The sequence below is a fragment of the Balaenoptera ricei genome, chromosome 14, assembly GCF_028023285.1.
Source record: "Balaenoptera ricei isolate mBalRic1 chromosome 14, mBalRic1.hap2, whole genome shotgun sequence".
NCBI lineage: Eukaryota > Metazoa > Chordata > Mammalia > Artiodactyla > Balaenopteridae > Balaenoptera > Balaenoptera ricei.
In genome coordinates this window covers 73160579-73185302 of record NC_082652.1, presented here as the reverse complement: position 1 = coordinate 73185302, position 24724 = coordinate 73160579, and the positions used below count along the sequence as shown (strand labels likewise).

Genomic DNA, 24724 nt, shown 5'->3' with positions numbered 1-24724 from the left:
ATTTGGTCTTGCCAGATTTAGAACATGCCTGTCTTGCAAAGGTAACTGCATGCCATCTCTGTGTTTCAGCCTTGATGGTCTTTATTTCGGGTCCCTAGCAGCACCATGATCTATCTTGACTTCAAACATGCATTTACCTTGCCCTCTACTTCTCCTCCTCAATTTCTAACGTATGTTTTTGCATAGCTAATTCTTGTTCATCCTTCAGGTTTCATTTAGATGTAAATCTTCTCTACGTCTGTCTGTCTGCCTATCTATCTATCTTCCTATCTTTCTATTTAGCCATCCAGCCTATGTTGAACCATAGGATATGGCCAATATTCAGGTTTGTATTATAACAATGGTAATTTCCTATGACTTCACTTAGAATGTTTGTCTTTCTAAGCTCCACAAGGCAAAAAAAATCATGTCCTTCCTATTTATTATTATATCCTTAGAGCTAAGCACAATGCCTGGTGTTTAGCAAATTTTCTATAAATTTTCTTTGAATTAATGTGCTATCACATGGCAGTGATGATCATTACTGTGGAAACAGTGTATGTTGATTGTTTTACTGCCACCATTATCATGTTGTAAACCCAAATCTGTGACTATATTAAAATCATGTATGGTAGTGAGTTCTTTAGAAAGGGAAGAAGGGAAAGATCAAGGAGGAAGAAAATTAAAAGAAGGAGTTTAAGGAAGAGAAAGGGAGGACAGATTTGAGGAGTGGTGATGGAGAGAAGAGAGGGAGAGAGGAAAAGGAGAGGAAAAGAAAGAGATACAGAATTTTCACCTTCCAGTAACTTGAATATTTTCAGGTCTATCAGTGAAGAAGTAAGTGAATTCCATTGCCAGTTATATAGGCAGCCATCTTGAATCATCACATTTTCAATACACATGTTTTTATTCTTTCAGCTACTTTTTTCTTGGCTGCAGTTTGAATCACCTAGCTTTAAGTTTACTGATCATAACTTACCTTTTTTTCAAGTATCTTTCATTTTTATTAATTTCTACTTTGCTCATTTGTAACTCTAATTCTCTAGGGTATATTTTTGCTTTGTTATTTATATTATTTATATTTCTGTTTATTTTTATTATTCACTTTTTTTGGTTGCTTCCATTAACCCTTTCTCTTGAATTGTATTTTTGTATTTAGCCATGATGCTTTTTATTTCTCAACTGATAATTTTGAAGATTTTGTTATATTTAATGTAGTGACATGTGACTTTTATATGAATCTCAATATCTCATCCACAAGTATTTCAGACAACTATCAATTAAGTAAATAAGGCAGATTGTCCTTTATACAAAAAAATAAGTGTCACATATTAATGACCATATCATAAGCATGTCAAAAATACATATCGCTGTTTTGCAGAAGCACCATAAAAGAGCCAGAGAAGCTATGTAAAGTAATTATGTTTTATGATTCTTATCAGAAATTGCAGCCATTCCTGTGAAGAAAATGGTTAAGGTCAATTATTCAAAGTAAAATAAATAGAAAAAAGATCATTTCAAATTATTTTGAAAAAAAGTAATTTGTTATGAAGACTATAATTGATTTATATTTATATGGCATTGCTGAAGACTCTGTATTCATTCAGCATTTTTGCTTTGTTTTGGTTTTGTTTTGCATCTAAAAATGTAAGAAGAATAAATATCCCCAATGTTGAAGTTTATCAATTTTTTTAAGGTATCCTTTGAAGCTGAAGTAATGAAGAAGACAGAAATCAGAGTGACAGTGATTGCGGAAAGGTCTTACCATCTAGATCGTTCTCCGGAGTCTCTGCTGTGTACCAGTTGGAAGGTGGTCCAGTGCCATTGACTGTCATGGCTGACACTTGAAAACTGTACTGACTTCCTTTCTCCAGTCCTGTGAAAGAATTTTCCCCAGAAGAAAAAAAAAAGAAAAAACTTACTGAAAACAAGTATTTCTGGTGGGTTTTAAGTTTTAGCAAAATGTTAACAATAGTAGACATGCTTTACATTGTGATTGTTGTGGTAATTATTACTTTAGCCAAAAGGGTTGGAAGATTACAGCAAGAAATCAAATTATTTTTCATATATCCCCATTTATTTTTTCCAGTTTACAAAAATGTAACCCTGAAAATAGCCTCAGGGCAGAGGCAGAATATAAAATATGAACAATGAAGAGATAATCAAAAATAGCAAGGATCATTTTTCCTCACAGTTCAGAAGAGGCCTGCCTATAAATCAAGAAGAGTCAATCTAAAAATTTATGCTCCATCATTCATTCAAGGTCAGTGATTATGTTCCCTTTGGGCCAAGAAAGAAAACTCCAAAGCCACTGTACTTCAGCAGAAAAACTAGGTCTTTTCTCTCGAAAACATCACAAGACATACTTCGTTTTGCATTAGCTTCCATACTAGAGCATGAAGAAAGTCTATCTCTATGATAATTTGGACATACATTATAGGACACAGTGATGACCTTAGAGCTGATTTTCCAGTACACAGAGAGTATAGGTAGACAAGAGAGGCCCTGTATATCATGAGTGTGATATGTGTAAATTTTTAATGTAAACAATTTTCCTTTTAACTGAATCTCAATGTTGCTCATTAACATGACAAATTATTGTAAAACACATGATGCTTGTCAAAAGACCATATGACTTTTTTGAGACACTGAGGACTCAGTTTAAACTGACAAGTTCTTAAACCTCAGTGAGTTGAACAACACTGATAAAAAATAAAATACCACCTCTGTTTTTTCCATTAATTTGAAATGCCATGAACATTTGGAGCCAAGGAAAAGTCATAAATAAAACTATTAGAGAAATGATGCTTCTATCAAGTACAAAGTTATGTACTTGTATATTTTTGCATAGGAAGATGAGTAAATCTTGGTACTGAGAAGAATTCTAACTTACTATTTATAGGAGATGGTGTTTTACATGATGGTTAGAATGGACTTGTTAATGTCGAAGGGCAGTTGTCTTCAATAACTAGTTGTTGGGGAAGCTAGTAAAATTGTCTTGTTCAGGCTTCAGAGGCAGAAGTTGGCCTCTGACCAACCTGTGACCCTACCTGGACTGTGCGCCTGGTTGCTCACCTAACAATTGCTGCTAGCAAATTAAACGGCGTTTACGGTAAGAGAGGGAGTGGGTCTTGGAATTTCTTGAGCCCTGGGGACCCAGCCAGTCCCCTGGGGTCTGAAAAATCCTGTGACACCCCATGGTGAAAACAACAGCATTGTTAAAGTGAATCCAGAGCTGCATTTTTGCATGCATACTGATGATATGAGTTTGCAGCCTGGGATTATAAGCAGGAACCCCCAGAACTGCAACTTGAAGTCTCACCCATGGGGTGACCGCACTGCCTGGGACCCTTCCCCAGTTGGGGCTCCAGATTGCTGTTACTCAGGACTTCCCAGCTGCTGCTGCTTGGATCTGGAAGTAGGTGTTGGCCCAATTCAGTGATGTATGCTCTATTATATATTTTGCTAATATTCTTATTCCTTTCCTTCCAATAATTGTATATTGAAATTGATATAATTGCTTCTAATGATTGTATATTGAAATTAAGTTAAATCACCTTCTATTAAAGATTTGATTGAAGCTGTTTATTTGTGTGAGACGAGTGGTTATTTTGCCAGGGAATCCAATGAACCTTAAAACCGAAAGTAGGCTTTTGGCGAAACACTAGCACTGTTAGAGAAGACAGTTTGATAAACACACCCACACAAAATGCTGTCCTCTTAAGAGGCTTCTAATTTTATAAAATAGACTGGAAGGCATGGACTGAGAATAGTTTTGGTGCTGTTGTCTTGTTATCATCAGTGTTTTAATTGTATATCCATAGAGCCACTACAATGCCTGACACAGGGAAGGCACAAACACAGAACAACTGTTGAAAGATCCACTAAAGCAAGTCTTAGCACAAAGGAAATATTAGACTACAATACAATATCCAACACCATCAGCAAGGTGGTGAACGGATACTTTTGAACATAAAGCCTTTGTGGTGTCTTAAGTAGGCTTGTGCTCACTTTGACTTGTCCCTTAGTTAACATGGCATTGATCTGATACTTGTTAACATTTTTCACCCTTCACAGGTGCTGTTGTTGATTTCTGAGACAGAGGGATTACAGAGGCTCTTCTGGGAAATTAAAAACTCACAGGGAGGGACTTCCCTGGTGGCGCAGTGGTTAAGAATCCACCTGCCAATACAGCGGACACAGGTTTGATCCCTGGTCCGGGAAGATCCCACATGCCACGGAGCAGCTAAGCCTGTGTGCTACAACTACTGAGTCTGCGCTCTAGAGCCCACGAGCGACAACTACTGAGCCCATGTGCCACAACTACTGAAGCCTGTGCACCTAGAGCCCATCCTCTGCAACAAGAGAAGCCACCTCAAGAAGAAGCCTGTACAATGCGATGAAGAGCAGCCCTGCTCGCCGCAGTTAGAGAAAGCCCGCGTGCAGCAATGAAGACCCAACACAGCCAAAAATAAATAAAATTAAATCTTTAAAAAAAAAAAAACAAAAAACAAAATCTCACAGGGAGAGAACTCTAGGAAGAAATGTTTACCTAATTATTGCAATCATTGCAGCTCATGACTTTCAAAGTGGTCTCACCTCAAATAGTTTAAGTCCATCAAGAATATACTCTATTTGGTAACTGCAATGATTGTTGCTTTTGTTGTGGTCATCCATGTACAATGCTTGGTGTCAGTCTATTTATCTCTTGTAAAAATAAAATACAGTGTGTGTGTGTGGAAAAAAAAAAGAATATACTCTTTTACAGTAAGGGGAAATTTAACTTCATTTTTCTTTGAAATGGATGGACAATTATGTCAGTACCACCTCCAGTGACTGATTTGAAATACTTTCTGTGATGGTCAGTTTTATGTGTCAACTTAGCTAAGGTAAAGTCCCCAGTTATTCAATCAAACACTCAGTGTTGCTGGGAAAGTATTTTGTAGATACGACTAAAGTCCATATTCAGTTGCTTTTACATCAGGGATATTACCCTAGATAATCTGGGTGGGCCGGATTCAGTCAGGTGAAGGGACTGAGGTTTCCCTGAAGAAGAAATTTCACCTGCAGACTGCAGCCTCAGCTCGGGAGTTCCAGCTATCTTTCCTGATGGCCTGCCCTGTGGATTTCGGAATTGCCCAACCAGCCATCATAGTCAATTAAGTCAACTGCTTGCAATAAATCTCTTAGTATATATCTCCACTGATTCTGTTTCTCTGGTCAAACCTTGACTGACATACCATTCTCTTACATGCAATATTTTGACTATAAATGGAAATCTTTCTGAATGCCCTATATTCTGTCCCATTCATTTGACTTTAAATCGAGTCATGTTTCTCATGCGGAATTTATCAATTTTTAACATAAGTTAATTAAAATATCTCACTATAAAGTAGATATGCAAATTTCTTCTTATAATTTTGCCAAATTTCAATTTACATATTTTGAGTTTAGGCTCTGTCGGTATCATTAATTCAGTTTTGAGTAAAACAAAAGCCTACTAATAGCTTGAATAATAACTTGAAGTAACAATTAGAAGGCAGTTAAAAGACCATCCATTACATGTTTCCCCTATGAGGCCTCACCTGGCACCCCCCAAGCTACTTATCAGAATATCCCTTCTAACCATATACAGTAGGGTAGCTTTGCATATCTTTCTCTCTATGATATCAGTAGTGAAGCTTTAATACTCTATATAGAGTAGTACCTAGGTCAACCTGAAAATCCTGTTAACTTTTCTTGAAATATTATATTTTAGCCTAAATTTTAAAATTTTTGTATTTTATTCTAGAATGTTGCTGTGGAATCTCACTAATAACACCCCAAAATTCTAGATTGAGTATAAGAAAACATTTAAAGATATATATAACATCCCAATATTAAAAGAGATCATAATGTCTAGTCAAATGGCCCATCTAATGCTGTACATCCAACTAAGTGGTCCTGTAAATAAAGCAGGGATACTTTTGGAATAAGAAATTCACCAAAAAAAAAAACAAAAAAAGAAATTCACCAAGGGATGGAATCCACTCCAACAGTTTTGCTTGTTAATAAAAGTTCTTCTTTAGATTGCATTGAATCTGCTTTACTATAGTATTACCTACAGATAAATCTGAGTTTTACACAGTGGGATTAAAAAGAAAATTAAATTCCACTTTCAAGATATCTTTACCCAAGCCTTCTGATTCTAAATTCAGTGCCTTCTGTACCAGACCTTTAGCAACAGAATTAAACCTGTGACCCTCTTCTAGTCTCGATAAGTGAAGGATGCAGTGATAAGCAAAACCAGAAATTTTGGCTTTTCAGAGTCAGTCAGTACATTACCCTGAATTCTAGGTTTCAAATATTCCTGCTTTTTTGCTGTGAGGGGTAGTTGGCCAGACAAGTTTTAGATGTTCTGAGAGCTCTTTTAATCTCAGTTTCTCATATACAGTTATTAGGTAATAGTACCTGCATTTCTACCTTAGAGTATTCTTTTGAGAATCAAATGACAAACTGCTTTCAAAAATAATTTATAAAATTAGGCATTTAATAGACATAAAGATAACTAACATTTGCAGATTATTTTCTCACTTGAAACACTCCATTGATGGATGGATGGATGGATGGATGGATGGATGCATTCATTCATTCATTCATTGGAGATGGGATAGAAGGAAATCAGTGTGTAATCAAAAGCTGTTTTGTGTATGTATTTCTCAAAGCTGTTATCTGAGATGTGTTTCCTGAGTTGGGCTAATGGAAATATTAAACAGTATTTCAAAAATAAATTGGTAGGAAAGTTTTGACTTGATCTCTTCTAAAGTTACTCAGTTCCTCTAGTTGCAAAGTTAATCCTCAATTTTTATTATTCAATAGATACCTCTTTCCATCCCTGCATTATTTCACTATCCCTTTACGTACTCACACAACCACATAGTCATTGCTTATGGTCAACATCATATTACCTATAGTTTAAGAGTTAAGAGTATAGGTTTTCAATTCAGGCAGAATTAGACTTAAGTTTTTGCTGCACCACTTATTAGCTGCATGACCTTGAAAAACTTACTAGCCCTCTTTCTTTGCCTAAGATTTCTCAACAATAAAATGTGTATATGAATAAAAAATTATTATAAAGATTAAATTTTAAAATAGATAAAGTTTTATTTTCTTATCATGGATATTTTTTCAGCTATATCAAGGTATACTTAATATACCAAAAATTGCACATATTTAATGTATATATTTTAATGAGTTTGGACATATGTATACATTATGATACCATCACCACAATCAAGGTAATAAACCTATCTGTCACCTTAAAAAGACTCTTTTGTCCTCTTGCTTTTATTATTTTTTTTTAATGGTAAGAATTCTTGGCATGCGATGACTTCTAAACAAGTTTTTAGGTGCACGATACAGTACTGTTAATTATAGGTACTTGTTGTACAGCAGATCTCTAGAACTTATTCATCTTGTATAACTGTCATTTTATACCCGTTGAACAACTCCCTATTTCTCCCTCCCTCTCTCCCCTGGCAACCACCATTCTATTCTCGGTTTCCAAAAGTTTGACTATTTTAGATACCTCATATATGCGGAATCATGTATCTGTCCTTCTGGGACTGACATTTCACTTAGCATAATATCTCCCAGTCCACCCATGTTGCTGCAAATGCCAGGATTTTGTTTTCTCTTTTAAAGCTGAATAATATTCCGTTGTATGTATATACCACAGTTTCTTCATCCATTTGTCTGTTGATGGAAATTTGGGTTGTTTCTCTACCTTGGCTATTGCGAATAATGTTGCAATGAATGTGGGAGTGCAGCTATCTCTTTGAGATCTTGATTTCAATTCTTTTGGATATGTACCCAGAAGTGGTATTGGTGGTTCATTGGCAGTTCTATTTTTATTTTTTTATTTTTTTTATTTTTATTTTTTATTTTTGGCAGTTCTATTTTTAACTTTTTGAGGAACCTCCATACTGTTTCCAGCATAGGAGCTGTTGTCAAAGTTGCTATTGCTGTTATTATTGTTATAAATGTTAAAATTGTTTATATCAATGCTCTTTTACAGATTGATACAACGGCCAGAGTCACTCACAATAAAGTGAGCTAAAGATGACAACATTGTATAGTACAAGGAGCACATAACTAGGAATCAGAACGTCTGTGATCTAGTTGGAATCTATACCGTTAACTAATGGTACATCTTAGAAATGTCATTCTTCAGACTTCAGTTACCTCTTCTATAAAACAAGGGCTTTGGATGAGATGAATTGTGTGTTTCATGTTCTGTTTGTCAGGGACGTATAGTTCAATCTCAGTGTGTGCGTGTGTGTGTGTGCCTAGCTGCTTCTAAGTACAACTTTATTCTAAAAGAAGTATGGTATAGGTAGCAATGCTTTTCTTAGCTGTAAAAAAAATTCTACTGTTAAAAGCAGATTGTCTTCTGCCTGTTTCTATCCCCAACAATAAGTGCCTTCAAACTCTGTAATTCTTCAGTTCTTTTCTAGTTTCTTAAAACTTATGGTCAACAAATGATATATTATTCAAACAATATAATTTCCCTTTATTCCCCTAATGCTAACCTTGTTATAAAATTGCTGTGCCATTATTTCAATTTTTTAGTCCATAAAACACCAATGCACATTTACCACTATATTTATTTTTATATTGGCCATGAAGCATGAGAAAACTCTTAAATTCAGTTCCAAACAACCTTCTCTGAAGAGCACTCAAAAATTAAAAACAGCACTTTAAAATTTAGTTGATTTGGGTTCCCACAATAAAATTGATAGCAGTGATTTAAAATCCTTGTTATAACTCTGAATTACTTTGTTATTGCAGATGTCTCATTATCCTAGTAAAAAAACACACACAACGAAAAACAACTGCCAAACAAATAGAAGACTGTAAAAAACAATATTTGAGTCTCTACACCTGAATATTTATACCATCCAAAGGAAGCATTCTGGCATTTTCAATTTTCTAACAGCCAAATCAACATATCCATGTACTTTACAGGTATTGAAAACATGGGGGCAAATCCTGTACATTTTAAAGTGCTGAAGATTCATTTAGAAAATCAATTACTTCCGCTTACTACAAAGTGGGTAAGTTACTAAATATACCCTGGGGACAAGTCAAAACCACAGCCAATCAACCAGTGTGTAGTACTTCCTGATTCCTGGATGCTTTGTAGCATGAAAGACATTCCCACTACATCTAGGAATGCAATGTGCATTACTAAAGCCAGGACACAGAACTGGGGAGAGGAAGGCAGAGGCTTTGCAAAACTTGTTTTTAATGTTTTAAGAGGATGAGGCTATCCTCTGGGCCTTTGTAATTCTTTATTTCAAATTAAAAATGAAGGCTGTGTGACTTATTTGCAATACATATCAAGTACAGTTACAAATATAACTGCTCTGATTATGTTTGCATTCTCAAATTCATTTTATAACAATTGAAATGAAGAAGGAACATTCTGAATAAAGGTTTCAAGTTTGGAGTCCAGAGTCCTACAAATCTATAAAGATGGGAAGGGGTATTTGTGCATCATTTCAATAACAAGCTAATTAATTCATCCTATTTCTTTGCTTTTGACTGGAATGATATTAAACCAGAGTGAAGATGGGTTATCCTATGCTGATTAGTAGTGTCAATTGCCCCATATATTTTAGAGGAATAAAGATATAGGGCTGAATTGTTTATTTTTGGATAACTAAAGTTTCATTGGAGGGTATAATTCAAAATGATTGTCCTTGAGAGGAAAAGTAATGAAAGGTGTCTAGTGAGTAGAATACTGTATACTTGGAACATCCAAATATAGCCTTTCCTGGAAATATGGTCTTAACAGATATAATTAGCTTAGGACCTTGAGATGGAATCATCCTGGATTACTATAGAGTCTATGCCCAACGAATGGTGTCTTTATAAGAAGAAGACAGATGTAGAGACACACAGAGGAAGTGATACAGAGATGGAGGCAGAGATCTGAGAGATGCATCTATAAGCTGAGGAATGTCAAGGACTGCCAGCAACCATCAGATATTAGAAGACAAATATGGGACATTTTCTCTCAGAGTCTCCAGAAGAAAACAATCCTGCAGACACCTTAATTTCAGAATTCTGGTTTCTCCTGAACTGAAAAAAAAAAAAAAAAAATCTGTTCTTTTAAGCCACCACATTTGTGGTAATTTGTTATGACCCCCCTAGGACTAATATAGCATCTTTGATAGTAAAGAGGCTAAAACTTGCTGCTGTATATAGTTATCTTTTTAAACAATTTTGCTTTTCGTCGAAAGAAAATCCTAAAATTTGTATATTTAGAGAGTCAAAATTTTGGCTTGATTATATTAAGCTGAATGTGTTAAATTCCATTTGGCAATAAACCCATATATAGTAAACAATTCATATCAGTAAGGTCATTCTTCATTTATTTTCTTGACCAGTCCCTTCTTAGCTGTTCAATGGGCATACAGTTAAAGTCAGTGGTAGGAAATCTTTAATTTTGGTAATCAAAAGTTACAATATAACATCAGAGTCTTGACATTTTATTTGTTTTTCACTGTACATATGCAGTTAAAATGCATATTTCATTGTTACAAAAGTAAGCAATAATCACTATTAATATTTTGATATTTAGAACATATTATTCTAAATATTTTCTTATGAATTTTTTGGTTTATAAATATGGACTCATGCTTAATACTGATTTAAAACTGAGTTATTCACTTAACATGCTTTAAATATTTAACATGTAATTTAATATGTTTACATTACAGTATTCTCAATAGATATACAGTATCCCTTGATATGATTGTGTCTGAATTTTCTAGTTAACTGCCTATAGTTAGACACTTAGGGTCTTTTTTTTCCTTGTTATTTGCTATTAAAGTAATGGTGCAATGAACATGTTTTTAGTTTAAAACTTTGCAAAAAAAATATGTCTGCCGAATTGGAACAAACTCCTAGAAGTTGGAAACTTGAATCATACATTTATGAAGACACACACATACACACACATACATCTGTATATAACACAAATCTCCACATTGCTTTCCAGAAAGATTCTAGAAACTTTCTGTCCCACAAGTAGTATATGAGTTTCTTTTGTACACTTTCCAAAACAGTGTATCATCATTCATTTTTATCTTTATTACTTTAATCAAAGGAAAATGCTAACTCACTTTTGTTTTAATTTGCATTTCTCTGCTAATGAGATTGAACATTTTATTATGCTTGTTGGCTAATTATAGTTCTGTAAATTGAATATCCAGTCCTTAGTTTTTCTTTTGGAATGCTCATATTTTAATTAATTATTTTATAAAAAAGAAGTTTATTTTATATTTTTAATATTTTTCATTTGAGAAGGAAAAGCAATGATTAAAAAAAGTTTCAGGGCTTCAAATGCCAATATCTATTAAAATACAAGGTTTGGATTAAATTATTCTTAGAGCCTCTTCTTCTATTCAAATATTAACTCTTAGGAATTATACTAAAATTTTTAAAGCAAGAATTTTCAGTTTTGGTGATTTATTTTAAAGTAAACTATGTACATGTTGTACCAAATATTCCAGTGAGCAAATATGCCTCACTTCAATTATTTTTACCTTCTTCCCATCATTTTATCCAGGAAAAAGACAGGATCTTGGCTTTCCTTAAGCTTTTTAAGTGGAATGGTAGAGTGCCATAACTTCCGCTTAGATTCAACAATGTCTTCCTAGGAGATTTTGTCCAGATATAAAACAAGTAATGTGATTTTTGGTAATCTATTTTGGAAGCACTCTCACAATCACATTAACATTTTATAGGCATAAGAGGCAAAACCTAAAGGGAAAAACCAGGTTTCTATCAAGTCTCATATTGTAGGATGAGCAAGTAGCTTAAATTGTGTGTGTGTTTTATGATTTCAGATGGAAATTTACTGAGTACCTCATATAGAGAAAGGAATAAATAAGGAGTTACTTTCCTTTATTCTCATCTGTGATGATAGTTTACTTTATCCATTTTCTGTAAGTTATGATTTTTAATTTGCATGTTGTCATGCACCCAGTTTATGTGCCATGACACATACGTTCAACTTGACCCACCAATTTTTGCCATGAGCCACTGCTATATGCTTTGCTTTCCAAACCCTTAGTTCATGCTCTCTTTGGTACTATACAGCCCCAAGTGCTGCTGCTACCCTAGACCAAGCCATCACCACATAAAGTGCTGAGGACAAGGAGAGAATTCCATGTTTGTGCATTTACCAGAAGTGCTGGCTTCCCAGGGGGCTGGCAGGAGGTACAAAACGGTTAACAACTTGTTGGTGGGCTTACTTTGACCAATGATAGACAAGAGAGAAACTGCTCATGCTTCCTATCCAGCCATCCTCTGTGGGCCACAGTAGTTCAATTAGCTTCTCTAGTGATACCCTACCAAGGCCAAGCAAGCTCTGGGTTTGTTCTAAACTTGGGGCGAGCTCAATAATATGTCATCATTATTTGATTCATTTTCCTCCCTGGCTCATTTTCCTTGTTCCCTCACTCTTGCTTTCCTGGGCTTGCACCCCAAATGCATTAACTTGAAAGCCTGACTCAGTCTCTGTTTTCCAGGAACTGGACTGACATGTATTAATGGTTCCAATAGTTAAAGGAAATATATGATTATTAATCTTATAAAATAAAAAAAAATTATCTAAGTACTACGTGGAAACTAGGTCCAGTTTTCAGAGAGAATTTTGACCCACTATGAGTTCCACCAACATTGCTACGTAAGTGAATTTACTTTTTTATTTATGGAAAGTAGAGTAATTGTTCTCTTTATTCCCCAAACTACCCCCTCTCCATTTTCCAACCTCATTCTCACTCCTGGAGTTTGAGGGAACGGGGCTCAAAATGACTTAAACTTGGAACCATTTGATTATACGACTTTTAAAAGTTATTAAACAGTTAAAAATTATTTGACAACAGAAGTTGTTGAACCAGTAATACTAAGAAACTAATATGGATAAAAATTCAATGATACGTTTATTAAGATGATGATCCAGAAGCAAAATATGTAGTGAAAGCATTACAGGGAATATCAAGTTAAAAATATAAAGGCTATTCTCGTTCAGACCAGTACATGCCATTTACCAGGGAAAAAATGGTAAGTTTCTTACCAGCAAAAAATATTTTATTGCTGAGGCATTTAATTCATCAAAACCTTCCAAGACCACACCATGTGAACACTGACCTGTGAACAGGTACCAGAGGTTGTTTGGCTCCAGTGTTTCCATCTCACCCCTGCGGGTCATCTTTCTGTGTCGAATTTTATAGCCGGTAATAAATCCATTTTGTGTTCCTGGTGGAGGAGGCAGCCAGCTTACTTTGATACTCTGTAAAATAATAGATGTAAATTAAAAGATTGGAGAAAGGAAGGACAACAGGATAGGGTCAAAGAAATGACACAAACATAAGTGCAAATAAGGCAGAGATGCAAGAAGTGTTAGGGATTACCCCTTAGAACCAAATTAAATCCATTCTTACAACTGTATGTCTGATTTTGACAAATTTACACAATTCATTTGGTTGATTGCATGCATTATCATCTCTCCTTCGTAAATGCCACTAAAATGACAGTAAAATATTCGAAATGGTATAAACCCATAAGGAATAGACAATAGGACTCTAGTGGATGAGAGAGGTTAACAAATTTTTTGAAGGTGCAAATGAGGAAAAGTGTGACTGAGCCAAAGGAGAGAGATGAAACATAAATACCCCCTTAAGAGATACTAATGAAAACAAGGTGATTGGCATGACCAAATTCAGGGAAGACTAGAAATTGTTACTTCCTAAATACCTTACAAAGCAGGACAGTTATGTTTCTGAGAGAGAAGATGGATTGAAAGTCCTACCACATTCTGCAAAACCAGTCTCTTAACACTCCCTGATCTTGGAGTAGCTGGAAGCTTCATTCTCCAGGGATATTGAAACAGAAGCCACAGATTCAGGGACACCAGGCACAGGAGAGAATAGAGATGAGGGCAAGGGTTGTTAAGTCAATGACATAAGACACTCAAGTCTTCTTCCTTCATCTGATACCCAGAGCAATGGCAACCAGGTGTACACTTCCCAGCCAGAATATCAGATAATTGTTCTCTAGACAAAATTTAAAAGAATAAGAGAAAAGAACAGATAGGTTCTTGATCAATCCCCCAACAGTGAGGATCCCACTTTATAACCTCCACTCATGCACTAGAGTTTGCACTTCATAATCACCTTTTTAGTACTGCATTTTTATGTAAACTGGTAATTTAAGACTATCAGACATTGAAAACAAAGCCTTTGGCATAACATACAGAGAGAAAAACACATAAGAGCATAACGGCACTTGAAGGAAACAGCATTAGTGTAAGGAAAAAGGATCCAAAGAACTGTCATTAATACCCTAATAATCAAAGAGAAGATACTGCATCCATAAATAGGATAAAATACAAGAAAAAGAAAAGATTTTTAAAAAGCTTATGACATTTATAATTTGGTTGCACAAATTAAATATTCAATAGATAGATTAGAAGATAAATTAATAGACACCTTCTAAAATTCACTGGGGAAAAAAGATAATCAAAGGAAATTGGAGAGAAAAGATAAGAAATCAGAGGTTTAGTCCATAATTTCTGACACCCAAATAGTAAGATGAGAGAATGAAGGAACAGGAAAAATAAAAGGGAGTAAATTAGAAAAAACAAAACAAACCAAAACAAAAAACAAAAAAATCCTCCTCCCCAATAAAAACTTTGCAGAACTGGAAGACTTGAGAGCCCATTCTGAAAGGGATTATGGAATATCTAACATAATAAATGAAAAGAACCACATTAAAGCATATTATGTGAAACACTAGAGCCTCATGGGGGAGGGAAGATCCAAAAGCTTCCAGAATGAAGAAAAAAAAAAAAAAGAAGAAGAAAAAGGGTACATAAAACATAATCAGGAATAAGAATAGCATCAGATTTCTCATAAACATTTAATGTTTGAAAACATTTAAACCTAGAATTCCATGTCAAGCCAAATAAATTATGATGTATGAGGAAACTATAACACAAGCGTAAGAACATACACTTGCATAAGTATAAGTATAGGGATATTTCAGATATGAGTGGCCTCAAAGATATCCATCTGTGTACCCTTTATCAGGAGGTTAATGATGGTATGCTCCAGGAAAATGAGAGTGCAAACTAAGAAAGAAAAAGATTTGAAATCCAACAGAGATCCAAATCAGAAAGAGAAATATGGAATTCTCAGAAGATAGTGAGGAAAATAGCAATATGATATAAGATTGGATTTGATAAGACACCAGACTCGAAAAAGTACATACTGCATAATTCCATTGATATGAGAAATTCAAGAATAGATAAAACTAATCTACAGTAATACAAATCAGAAAAGTAGTTGCCTATGGCAACTTCACTGGAGGATTGATTGGATATGGATATAAAGAGACTTTTTGGGGTAATAAGACTGCATCTTAGTTCATGTCTGTTACATGGGTGGATACAATTGTCAAAACACATTGCTATGGGCTGAATTTTGGCCCCTGCCCTCCAAAACCCCAAATTCATATATTGATATCCTAATTCCCAGTACTTCAGAATGTGATTGAGGGCTTTAAAATAGGCAATGAAGGTTAGATGAGGTCATTAGTGTGGGCGCTAATCCAATATGACTGGTATCATTATAAGAAAAGGAGATTAGAACAGACACACACTGAGGAAGACCATGTGAAGACAGTGGAGGAAGACAGCCATCTATAAGTCAAGGAGAGAAAACTCAGAAGAAACAACTCTGCCAACACCTTGATCTTGGACTTCTAGCCTTCAGAACTGTGAGAGAATAAATACCTGTGGTTTAAGCCACCCAGTCTGTGGAATTTGTTATGACAGCCTTAACAAGCTGATACACTCGTGGAACTGAACACTTGAGATTTCTACATTTCACTTCAATTATTGGGTTGGCCAAATTTTAAGTAAAAATAAGATATTTTTTCATTTTCACCAAAAACTTTATTGAACAACGTATTCATTAACTGAACGAACTTTTGGACCAACCTAATAATTACACGTTGACCAAAGAAAAAGAATGAATAGAAGGAAAATGAGGAAGAAGAGAAGGAAGGGAAAAGGAAGAAGATTGGGGGAGGGAAATGGGATGGATGTGTGCCAGAGTGCTGCATCCTGACATAACAATAGGTCAGTAAATGATTTGTAAAACTGGTGAACTAGAGTTAGGGAATTAAGGGACATTGAAAGCACATTACTGAGAAACATAAAGGTACATTCCAGAAAAGAAATAACAACTAAAAGTGATGGATATGGGAGTCCAAAGGGAATGAGAACAGTTTTGGAGAGGGACAGGTTTTTTTTTTTTTTTTTAATTAATTAATTTATTTATTTTTGGCTGTGTTGGGTCTTCGTTTCTGTGCGAGGGTTTTCTCTAGTTGCGGCAAGCGGGGGCCACTCTTCATCACGGTGCGCGGGCCTCTCACTATCGCGGCCTCTCTTGTTGCGGAGCACAGGCTCCAGACGTGCAGGCTCAGTAATTGTGGCTCACGGGCCTAGTTGCTCCGCGGCATGTGGGATCTTCCCAGACCAGGGCTCGAACCCGTGTCCCCTGCATTGGCAGGCAGATTCTCAACCACTGTGCCACCAGGGAAGCCCGACAGGTTTTTGTTATAAGCCTAATTGGTACTATTTAACTTAAAAAAATATATACATGAATAATACTTTGATGAAATTTTACATTCATTTTTTAAAAATAAACACACAGAGTTGTTCTTTTGAGAACAACTGAGAAATAAATGACTGTCAGAAAGAGGCTGAACACAATGTCAAGGAATGGACTTCTTCTGAGCTCTTAGCCCACAACCCAAGGCCACTTTGACATTGTTTCAATTATGTGGGTGTAGCAGAGGCAGAGCAGTGTTCTCCAGGGAGACGGGGTTTTGAGACCCTTCTTCCAGATCTGCTACAAATTAGCTAGCTCTCTACAAATGACTAAATTTCTGTAAAAGGATTTAAGAAATCATCTAAAGGCACAGTTATTTGCTCAGCGTTTAAAAAAATTTCAAAGAATGTGCCAACTCTAGTCAGTTCTCATCATTTGCAGTAGTTATATTCTGTAAAGGCACTGCAAACACTGAATTTGGGAATATTGTAATATTGTTCCTAGGGAAAATACAGGTTTAGGTTCTTGTGAGACTTTGGTCACAACATTTTTGTCAACTCATCAATACATCACCTTGTTTTATACATGTTCCTGTTTAAAGGCACCTTACTTAATATCATCGTTTATTCATTAACATTGAACTCATGGCCAACTGTACTATAATGCATGTCTGAATGGACTTTATTTAATATATGTATTTCTCCTTAAGGTACATCACGGTTTTTTTGCACTTAGGAACACGAGACAACACTTGAGCTCTACACTTGGGGACCATTTTAGACAGCAAAATCGCCAACAGAAAGCAAAGAAAAGGGGGGGGGGGCAAAAAAATGTGGTATTTTGGGCATTTATTTGACCACAAAAGGGACACTTGGTTACAATATGAGAACTGAAACAAGAAAACAGAGCATCTCCTTGTTCAGCCTCAGCTGGGAACATGTGTTCCTGGAGACTCAAAGTTTTCACTGTTCCACATGTGCACAAGTCTGCAAATGACTGTAAAGATACTGTGGGTATTGATTTTGGGATACAAATAAATTTTAGCAGGTAGGTGAATTTGCACATATAGACTCTACAAATAGTAAGGATCAAATATAATTATATAATAAACATAGTTTAATAATTTTAAAGGAACTTAGCTAAATAAAATTAATCTGATTATTTAAGTTGTTAGAATATACTTGAAAGAGTATGGCACTACTGAGATCATTTACTTCACCCCCATTGCCCTTTAAATGTGAGAAGCTAAGTACCACTCTTATTAATACTTGTTAATGCTTTTTTTTGCATTTACTCTAGACCTGGAAATGGTCTAGGCACCGCACATATCTATGTGAGCTATGATTTTATCCTCACAGTGACCCAGTGAGTTAAGTCTGTCTTTATGCCCTCTGTACAATCATGTCAATGGGGACATAGAATGGTTAAGTAACTTGAAACCATGTGGCAGTAAGTGATAGAGGCAGGACATGAACTGAGATAATTCCAGTTTGAAGCTGGCATTCTTTACTATTTAATGTTGCCTCTCATGGGAGTTCCAAAGGCTGAGAGTCTAATTCATTCAGTTATTTTTCATTCAAAATATATTAACTATATCTCTGCTGTGTTGCAAGCACTGTCTTTGGGACTATGGAAACACTCAAATGAATCATGATAGTACATTCATTCTGGCTGAGGAAACAGAGACATAAACTCATAATGAAAACAAACTGCTAAATGCTAGAATAGATAATCCCAGAAAATACAATGGAAATATAATAGAGGGAGAGATTAATTCTGTGTCATGTGGTCAAAAAAGACTTGACAAGGAGCCCATCCTTCAAGTGTGAATAGGACTTCAAGGAGGGGATAGATAAGATATTTAAGACAGAGTAAATATCAAGAGCAAGTTCAAGGTGTCATGACAGTGTAGAGCCTCTTTAAGTAAAGGTCAAGTAATTGCTACAGTGGCTACAGTAAATGGGACACGTAGGACAACGTAATGCAAAGGCAGATGGAAAAAAAAATCAGTATTTTTAGGCCATGCTAAGGAAACATATGGTTAGATCAATGTGCTCATTTAAGAAAGACAAACTAATGAATAAAATAACAATACATTGTACTCGGCACCCAAAGAATGCACAGGCTTAAATACGCATGCACCCACACGCACGCACACATACATACACCTCATCTCCCCCCTCCACACATGCACATACATGCACATGCGTGGATGTGTTCTTTGCTCTTAAGTGTTTAGACACTAGTAAAGAAAACCAGATTGAATGACTACCTTATATTTATACTCCACTACACATCTTATTTTTAGTTTTCAATGCTTCAAGATAGTCATGGCCGATATTTTCACCATTTTACAATTTTATAAAGGAGGTAATTGAGGCACAGAGTTAAATGAATAGGCAGAAGTCACCTTGTATCATCACAGGGCGATTATCAGACTACTGAGTCAAAGGTCCTTTTTATTATTTCATACTAAAATAAATAATCATAGAGCAACTACTTGGAAATTCTGTTCACCTAAATTCTCCTATCAAAATATTCTTAAAACTGAATTTAAGTAATTAGTTTTTAATACATCCAATAGGCCTTCCCATTAGTAGCCCTTGGCAAATCAAGAAGGGTCATTTTCTAAGGACTACGAGCTTGTTTTTTTAAAGACAAATTTAAATTTAAACAGAAAATTTAAAGAAAAATGAAGGTTTTAGACCAAGAGGCAAAACCTTATGAGTTAATGCTTTGCTATAACTTTGCTGAGTGACCTCTCATGTCTTATAAATGACCTCAATCTCAATGCACATATTGAAAATGGGAGAATAATTGTGCTTAGTACGTCTACCAAATGATTGTAAATCACTTGATAAGCCTGGAGATTTTAATTATATTAATGATGACATGAACAATACTTAGTTTTTGACAGATAATAATTTTTCTTTATCATATTTGAGGACTTCCAGTGATTGCATAAATTATTCCCACATGACCAATACCAATATCAATGCCTGGCAGCAATTAATGAATAGAATCAGGTATATGCTCTGCATGCCTGGAGGTGAACCCCTCAATGGTTATTATTCATCTTTGGAAGTAATTTCATCATTTTTATTCATCTTCATATGTGGGTAGCAGCTAAGTTTATTAGCATCTTTTATGCTTTCTGATTGATTTCAAGCAATCAGAAGCAGATTGCAAAGATCAAATAGATTCTGTGCAGGTTCTTCTGCAGATGATATGGCAGGATGTCCCAAATTATATTGTACTTTGAAATTAAATGAAAGTGTTCAGTAACTTTTTCTTATTCCGTGGTATAATGTATCTTATTTTCTCTATGAGACTTGTACTGTCAGTGCTCAGTGGCTCAGATTTTATTGCCCATCCCCTCACCAAGCCACCTAAAGCTGTCACAACCTAGTCTTCATGGGCAAGCCTGGTAATGATTTTTATTAAAAATACTTAACACGTGTCCTTGACTTTTGAAAAATCAATTCTAGTAGCTGTGACTTGACTTTTGGCCCTTTTATTACTTGAGAGTGAGAAAGTAATCCTTTTCCAGTGTTGCAGTGTTTTATCTTGAATCAAGGATTAATTTCATTTTTTTTTCAGATTTGGCAAAAAAGAACTGCAAAACTTAACTTCTCCAAATCCCTCCATCCCCTCTTTGGTTACCACAAAAATGAATTTGTTTAAAAATAAGCATGGTGGAGAGCAGTTAGGTTTATTGAGAAAGGATCTCGTTGGCCATTATTTCCTAACTGTTTGAGATAACCCTATCCAATTTGGTGACGTGGTATTATCCTTCTCATGGGCTACATTAATCCACTCCTTAATTCTTCCTTCACTCTAGATGTGCATACACAGTAACTAAGAAAACAGAAAAAAACATTGATAAGCTCACTACCACACCCTCTTTTTTTTTCAGAAGCCACATTTCATAAACTTCTGTTTTCAGTTCCACATATCACATTGCACACTTACATCTTGCCTTATTCTCTCTGGGGTGAATTGCAGGGGAAGACCAGCCCCTCTTAAAACATTCAGTTACCGTAGTAGAGAGTCTTTTTTTTTTTTTCCCCCAATTGAGTATTTATTGAGGATCTGCTTAGTGGGTCAACAACAAAAAGACACATTGTAAACCAAAGTTAATACAAGATTTCAGTCATCAAATGCCTATTTCATGAAGAACACTGTACAAGGGTGGGTATACAATGATGGATAAGACAAATTGACAGTTCTTGAGGATCCCAGTCTGATGAAGATTGGACAAGGAGTCTGGCCTCAAGGTGGGCCTGGCTAAGAGCAGAGATGGATCAAGAGCTCTATTTCTTGGAAATGGGTGTGATACACCAAGGATGATGAAAAGGCTACAAAGCAAGAATTTCTGCTGAGACTTTGAAAGGTCTAAGTGACAAGTTTGGAATAAGGCCTTAATCACCAGGATACAGTCTAGATTTGAGCTGATAATGAATACCTTTTAGAGTTTTGAGAAGAGGAGTCATATTGATTGAGGACATATATTTTGACACCATACAATCACTAAGCAGCTGATAATGCATTATAATTTTTGAGAGTAAAGTACCATTACTCTTGTTTTACATAAGAGATTAAGAAGCCTGCCTAAGGTCTTATAACTAAGCGTGACAAAGCCAGGATTTGAACTCCGTTCTATATTAAGTCCAAACCCAGAGCTTTTGAGCATTATATTGGACTGCCTTCAGCAAAGCTGTGGTCTCAGAATCTCCTGGCAGTCCACCATCTACCTTTTATAATAGATTTAATGCCCTGGGAGAGCCTTTTTTTTTTTTCCCCCAGCGGTTTTATCCAGATAGCATTCCCATAGAAGGGAATTGGAGGGCACCATTTGAAAGAAGATCGTTGCAGCAAATAAGAATACCTTGGTTGAAACACAGCAGAAATCTAAGGATCTTGACACTTAACTGAAAGTCAGTTTTAGACTCTGCCCATTATTTCTCTTCTGTATGTATGGGAACTTGTTGAATCTCATGTGAACTTCCTTGAAGAATGAAATACGCTTTCAGTACTCATGAGGCTCTACAGATTTTATTAAAAAGAGCCCATCAGCACTTCTGAAAAACCTGTTTTCATTGTGTCCCCCACGCATCCCCTTATTTACATTCCCCCTGCCACTGCCCTAATTCAGAACATAATTCACCATCACCCAGAATACAGCCATAGCTAAGTAATTGATCCTCATGCCTCCAGTGTCACACTGCTCACACCCATGTCAGTCATCTTCCTTACCAGTGAAGGAGCCACAAAAGCTCTCTGAGCCCAAGTTTTCTCATATGCATTATGAACTAATAACAGGGCCAACCTCAAAGGCTCGTGGTGCAGATTAAGAAAGTCAGTGTGAACACGCTTAGAAGTTCCATCAGAGTGCTGGTGCACAATAATCATGCAGTAAATTGTAAATATCAATACTTTAAGGGAGGAAAGAGGAAAAGAAAACGAGATGGCAAGAGAGCAAGAGATTAAGAGATAAAGAAGCAGAGAATAAAGAAAGGCAAAAGGAAACAAGGATAGGAAGGAGAATCAAGAAATACCATGTACAGTAACAATGCTTAGAATGTGGACTACTTATTTGTGTGCTGACTCAACAATTTTTCTTCTGGAAATCAAAAGGGGCACTGAGAGGGATAAATTACCTAGCAACACTTTTTAAACTCCTTTTCTTCCATGAATATGTATTGAGAAATTTACTCTGTAAAATATTAGTCAAATTTCTTGTTGTAGCCAATAGAACCTTTAGGTGTGGGTGGTAGAGACCTTGGAAAAGGGTGGAGACTAAAGGAAGGCAGAAAAGTGAAGAGAAGCAATATCTATTTTTGGAGGTAGACTTGACAGCACTTGGTGATTTATTGACTGTCAAGTGTAAAGGAGGAAAAGTCATCAAGAATGACTCCTAGGTTTCTGGCATAAGCAACTTGGTAGATGATAATGCATTTACTGTGATAAGGTTGTTTGAAAAATAATCTACTTTCAAAAAGAGTTCACTGGACCTGCTGGTAGCATCAATAATGACAATTCACAGAGGATGTAGAAACAAAGGCTATCCATATTGATAATATTCTAGATAATACTGCAAAAGGCATTTTTCTAATTTTATCGTTTAGAGTAAATCACATCTTAATAATATCAAAATTATATAATAACATTTAATATTTAACCTTCGATATGTATCCAAATACTTGGTGAATATTTCAATCGATGCTGAAAATGTCTAATTGAGTTTCAAACTGGAATAGAAATTAATTAATAAAACAGTATTTTAAGCTCTATTATGTACATAATTGTGTGAACAATTTCCACAAAAAGTTTTGCTTTTTTTTGTAAACCTATATACTTGATGGCTCTAACCAAGTATGGATTTGATAAAATGTCAATAAGGTATTATAAAGGTGTATAAATTTTTTTTCCTGCAGTTATATACTATTCTTACAGATCTGACATGTTTTTACTTTACTATCATAAAAACTCCATCTCTTGTGATAAGCAAAGTTAGAAATTTGGGTAGCATACTATAATTGACATTCTTGAGTTCATGTAGGCAACTGTTATCCAAAATGACCTAAAGCCATGTAAGAAAATACTTTGTGTGACACATTTCCAGAGTGAAGTCTGCCAGTACCACATAAAGTTTAATATCTGTGCAATAATAAAAGTATGGTTATATACAAATTGAGTAACACTTGATTTTAAATAAAATTTTATGAACATGTCTTAAATTCAGGCAAGAACATTGCTTTGTTTTATTGAAAAAGGAAAGCTAACCTGTTGTGATCTTATATAATGACTCTGAAATAATACAAACATTTTTTCATCAATAGGTTTATTTAGTTGTAAAATAGTCTACCCTTTATCTCTGCTCTGGTGGCTCCTACTCCTCACAGCTAGTGCCAGTGGGACTGCTATCTTGAAATTAAGCTCTACTTGAACTACTTTGGAAAATTCCTGTCCCTGATTATGTAATATGCTAAGCCACATTGGGACAAATTTCTCAGGTTGCTCAACTTCAAATAAAATACTGCAAATTCACTTTGATTTGGGTCCCAGTTTTAGTAACCAGGTTTCTCTGGTAGGGATGTTGCCATGCTTTTTTGTGAATGTTCCTTTGCCTTGTTAATCTGCTTGGTTCATCCAAGACCTCCAAGGCATCCTAGACTGTGTCCTCCAGTAGATAGTGTCTCCTTTGTGAATTTGTCAGAGGTTGGCAGACTTTCCTGACAATATTTACTTGCCTCTCTGAATCTAGGCATGTTATCTGCTTTCATACTCTCAACTGCCCAAACCCACTGGCCTTGTGATTCACCACCTGAAGTGCGTCATCAGCCCTTTCTGACACCACCCATCAGGGACAACTGTCATCTACCTTTCTGTTTCTCTGGATACTGTGACCATTCTTCCTGAAGGAACATCCCTAATCACCTTACTTACTCCTGTTTAGGGACACAACCCTCCTGACAATGGCCCTTAATGCCATACCCATTCATCCCACAGATCTGTCTTCTTCAGGGGTATATAATGGGCACATTCACAAACTATAAGAAAGGTCATCTGGAAAATGCTCCATTTAGTATAAGTTCCATTTTTATATTTCTTAGCTAAGGTAATCTGGGCTATATTTAAATTGATGCTGGGAAACTGACATGCCACCACTTTACTCCTTTCATCAAATTCTGAGAGCTCAACTTTCACAAGCCCAAGGAAAAAAGGGGAAGCTTATGACTTACTTAACCTACTTCATTTTAGAAGCACAGGGGCCTTGAACCAGTAAATTAAGGTCAAATATGTTTCCAAATCTTCACTGTGAGATCCTCAATCCATCACTGTCTAAGAAGACAAAGGGTAGCCCATGTATACTGACAATGTAGCAGTCTGGTAGGCTAGTATGTTGCATACTTGCAAAGTAACTTTTAAAAAATATTTCTTCAGTTATTTAAATAGGAGGCTTAGAGTTCTATTAGAAGAGTGGACAATAGCTTACGGTGGTCTGGAGAGTGTTTTTGAGAGGTGTGGCTAGTTCAACACTGGTCCCAAACTTGCATGCCCATTCTGTACAA

The 24724-nt window shown here is 35.7% G+C and overlaps 1 protein-coding gene across 1 annotated transcript in view; it reads right to left on the bottom strand.

The window, feature by feature from the left end:
* Window positions 1-24724, bottom strand: part of DCC (DCC netrin 1 receptor) — a 1173736-nt gene that overhangs the window by 208031 nt on the left and 940981 nt on the right. The window contains exons 17-18 of the mRNA XM_059893793.1: window positions 13183-13324; window positions 1745-1855 (exon numbers count right to left, since the gene is read on the bottom strand). Coding sequence (XP_059749776.1) covers window positions 1745-1855; window positions 13183-13324 — 253 coding nt within the window. The remainder of the gene's footprint in view (window positions 1-1744; window positions 1856-13182; window positions 13325-24724) is intronic.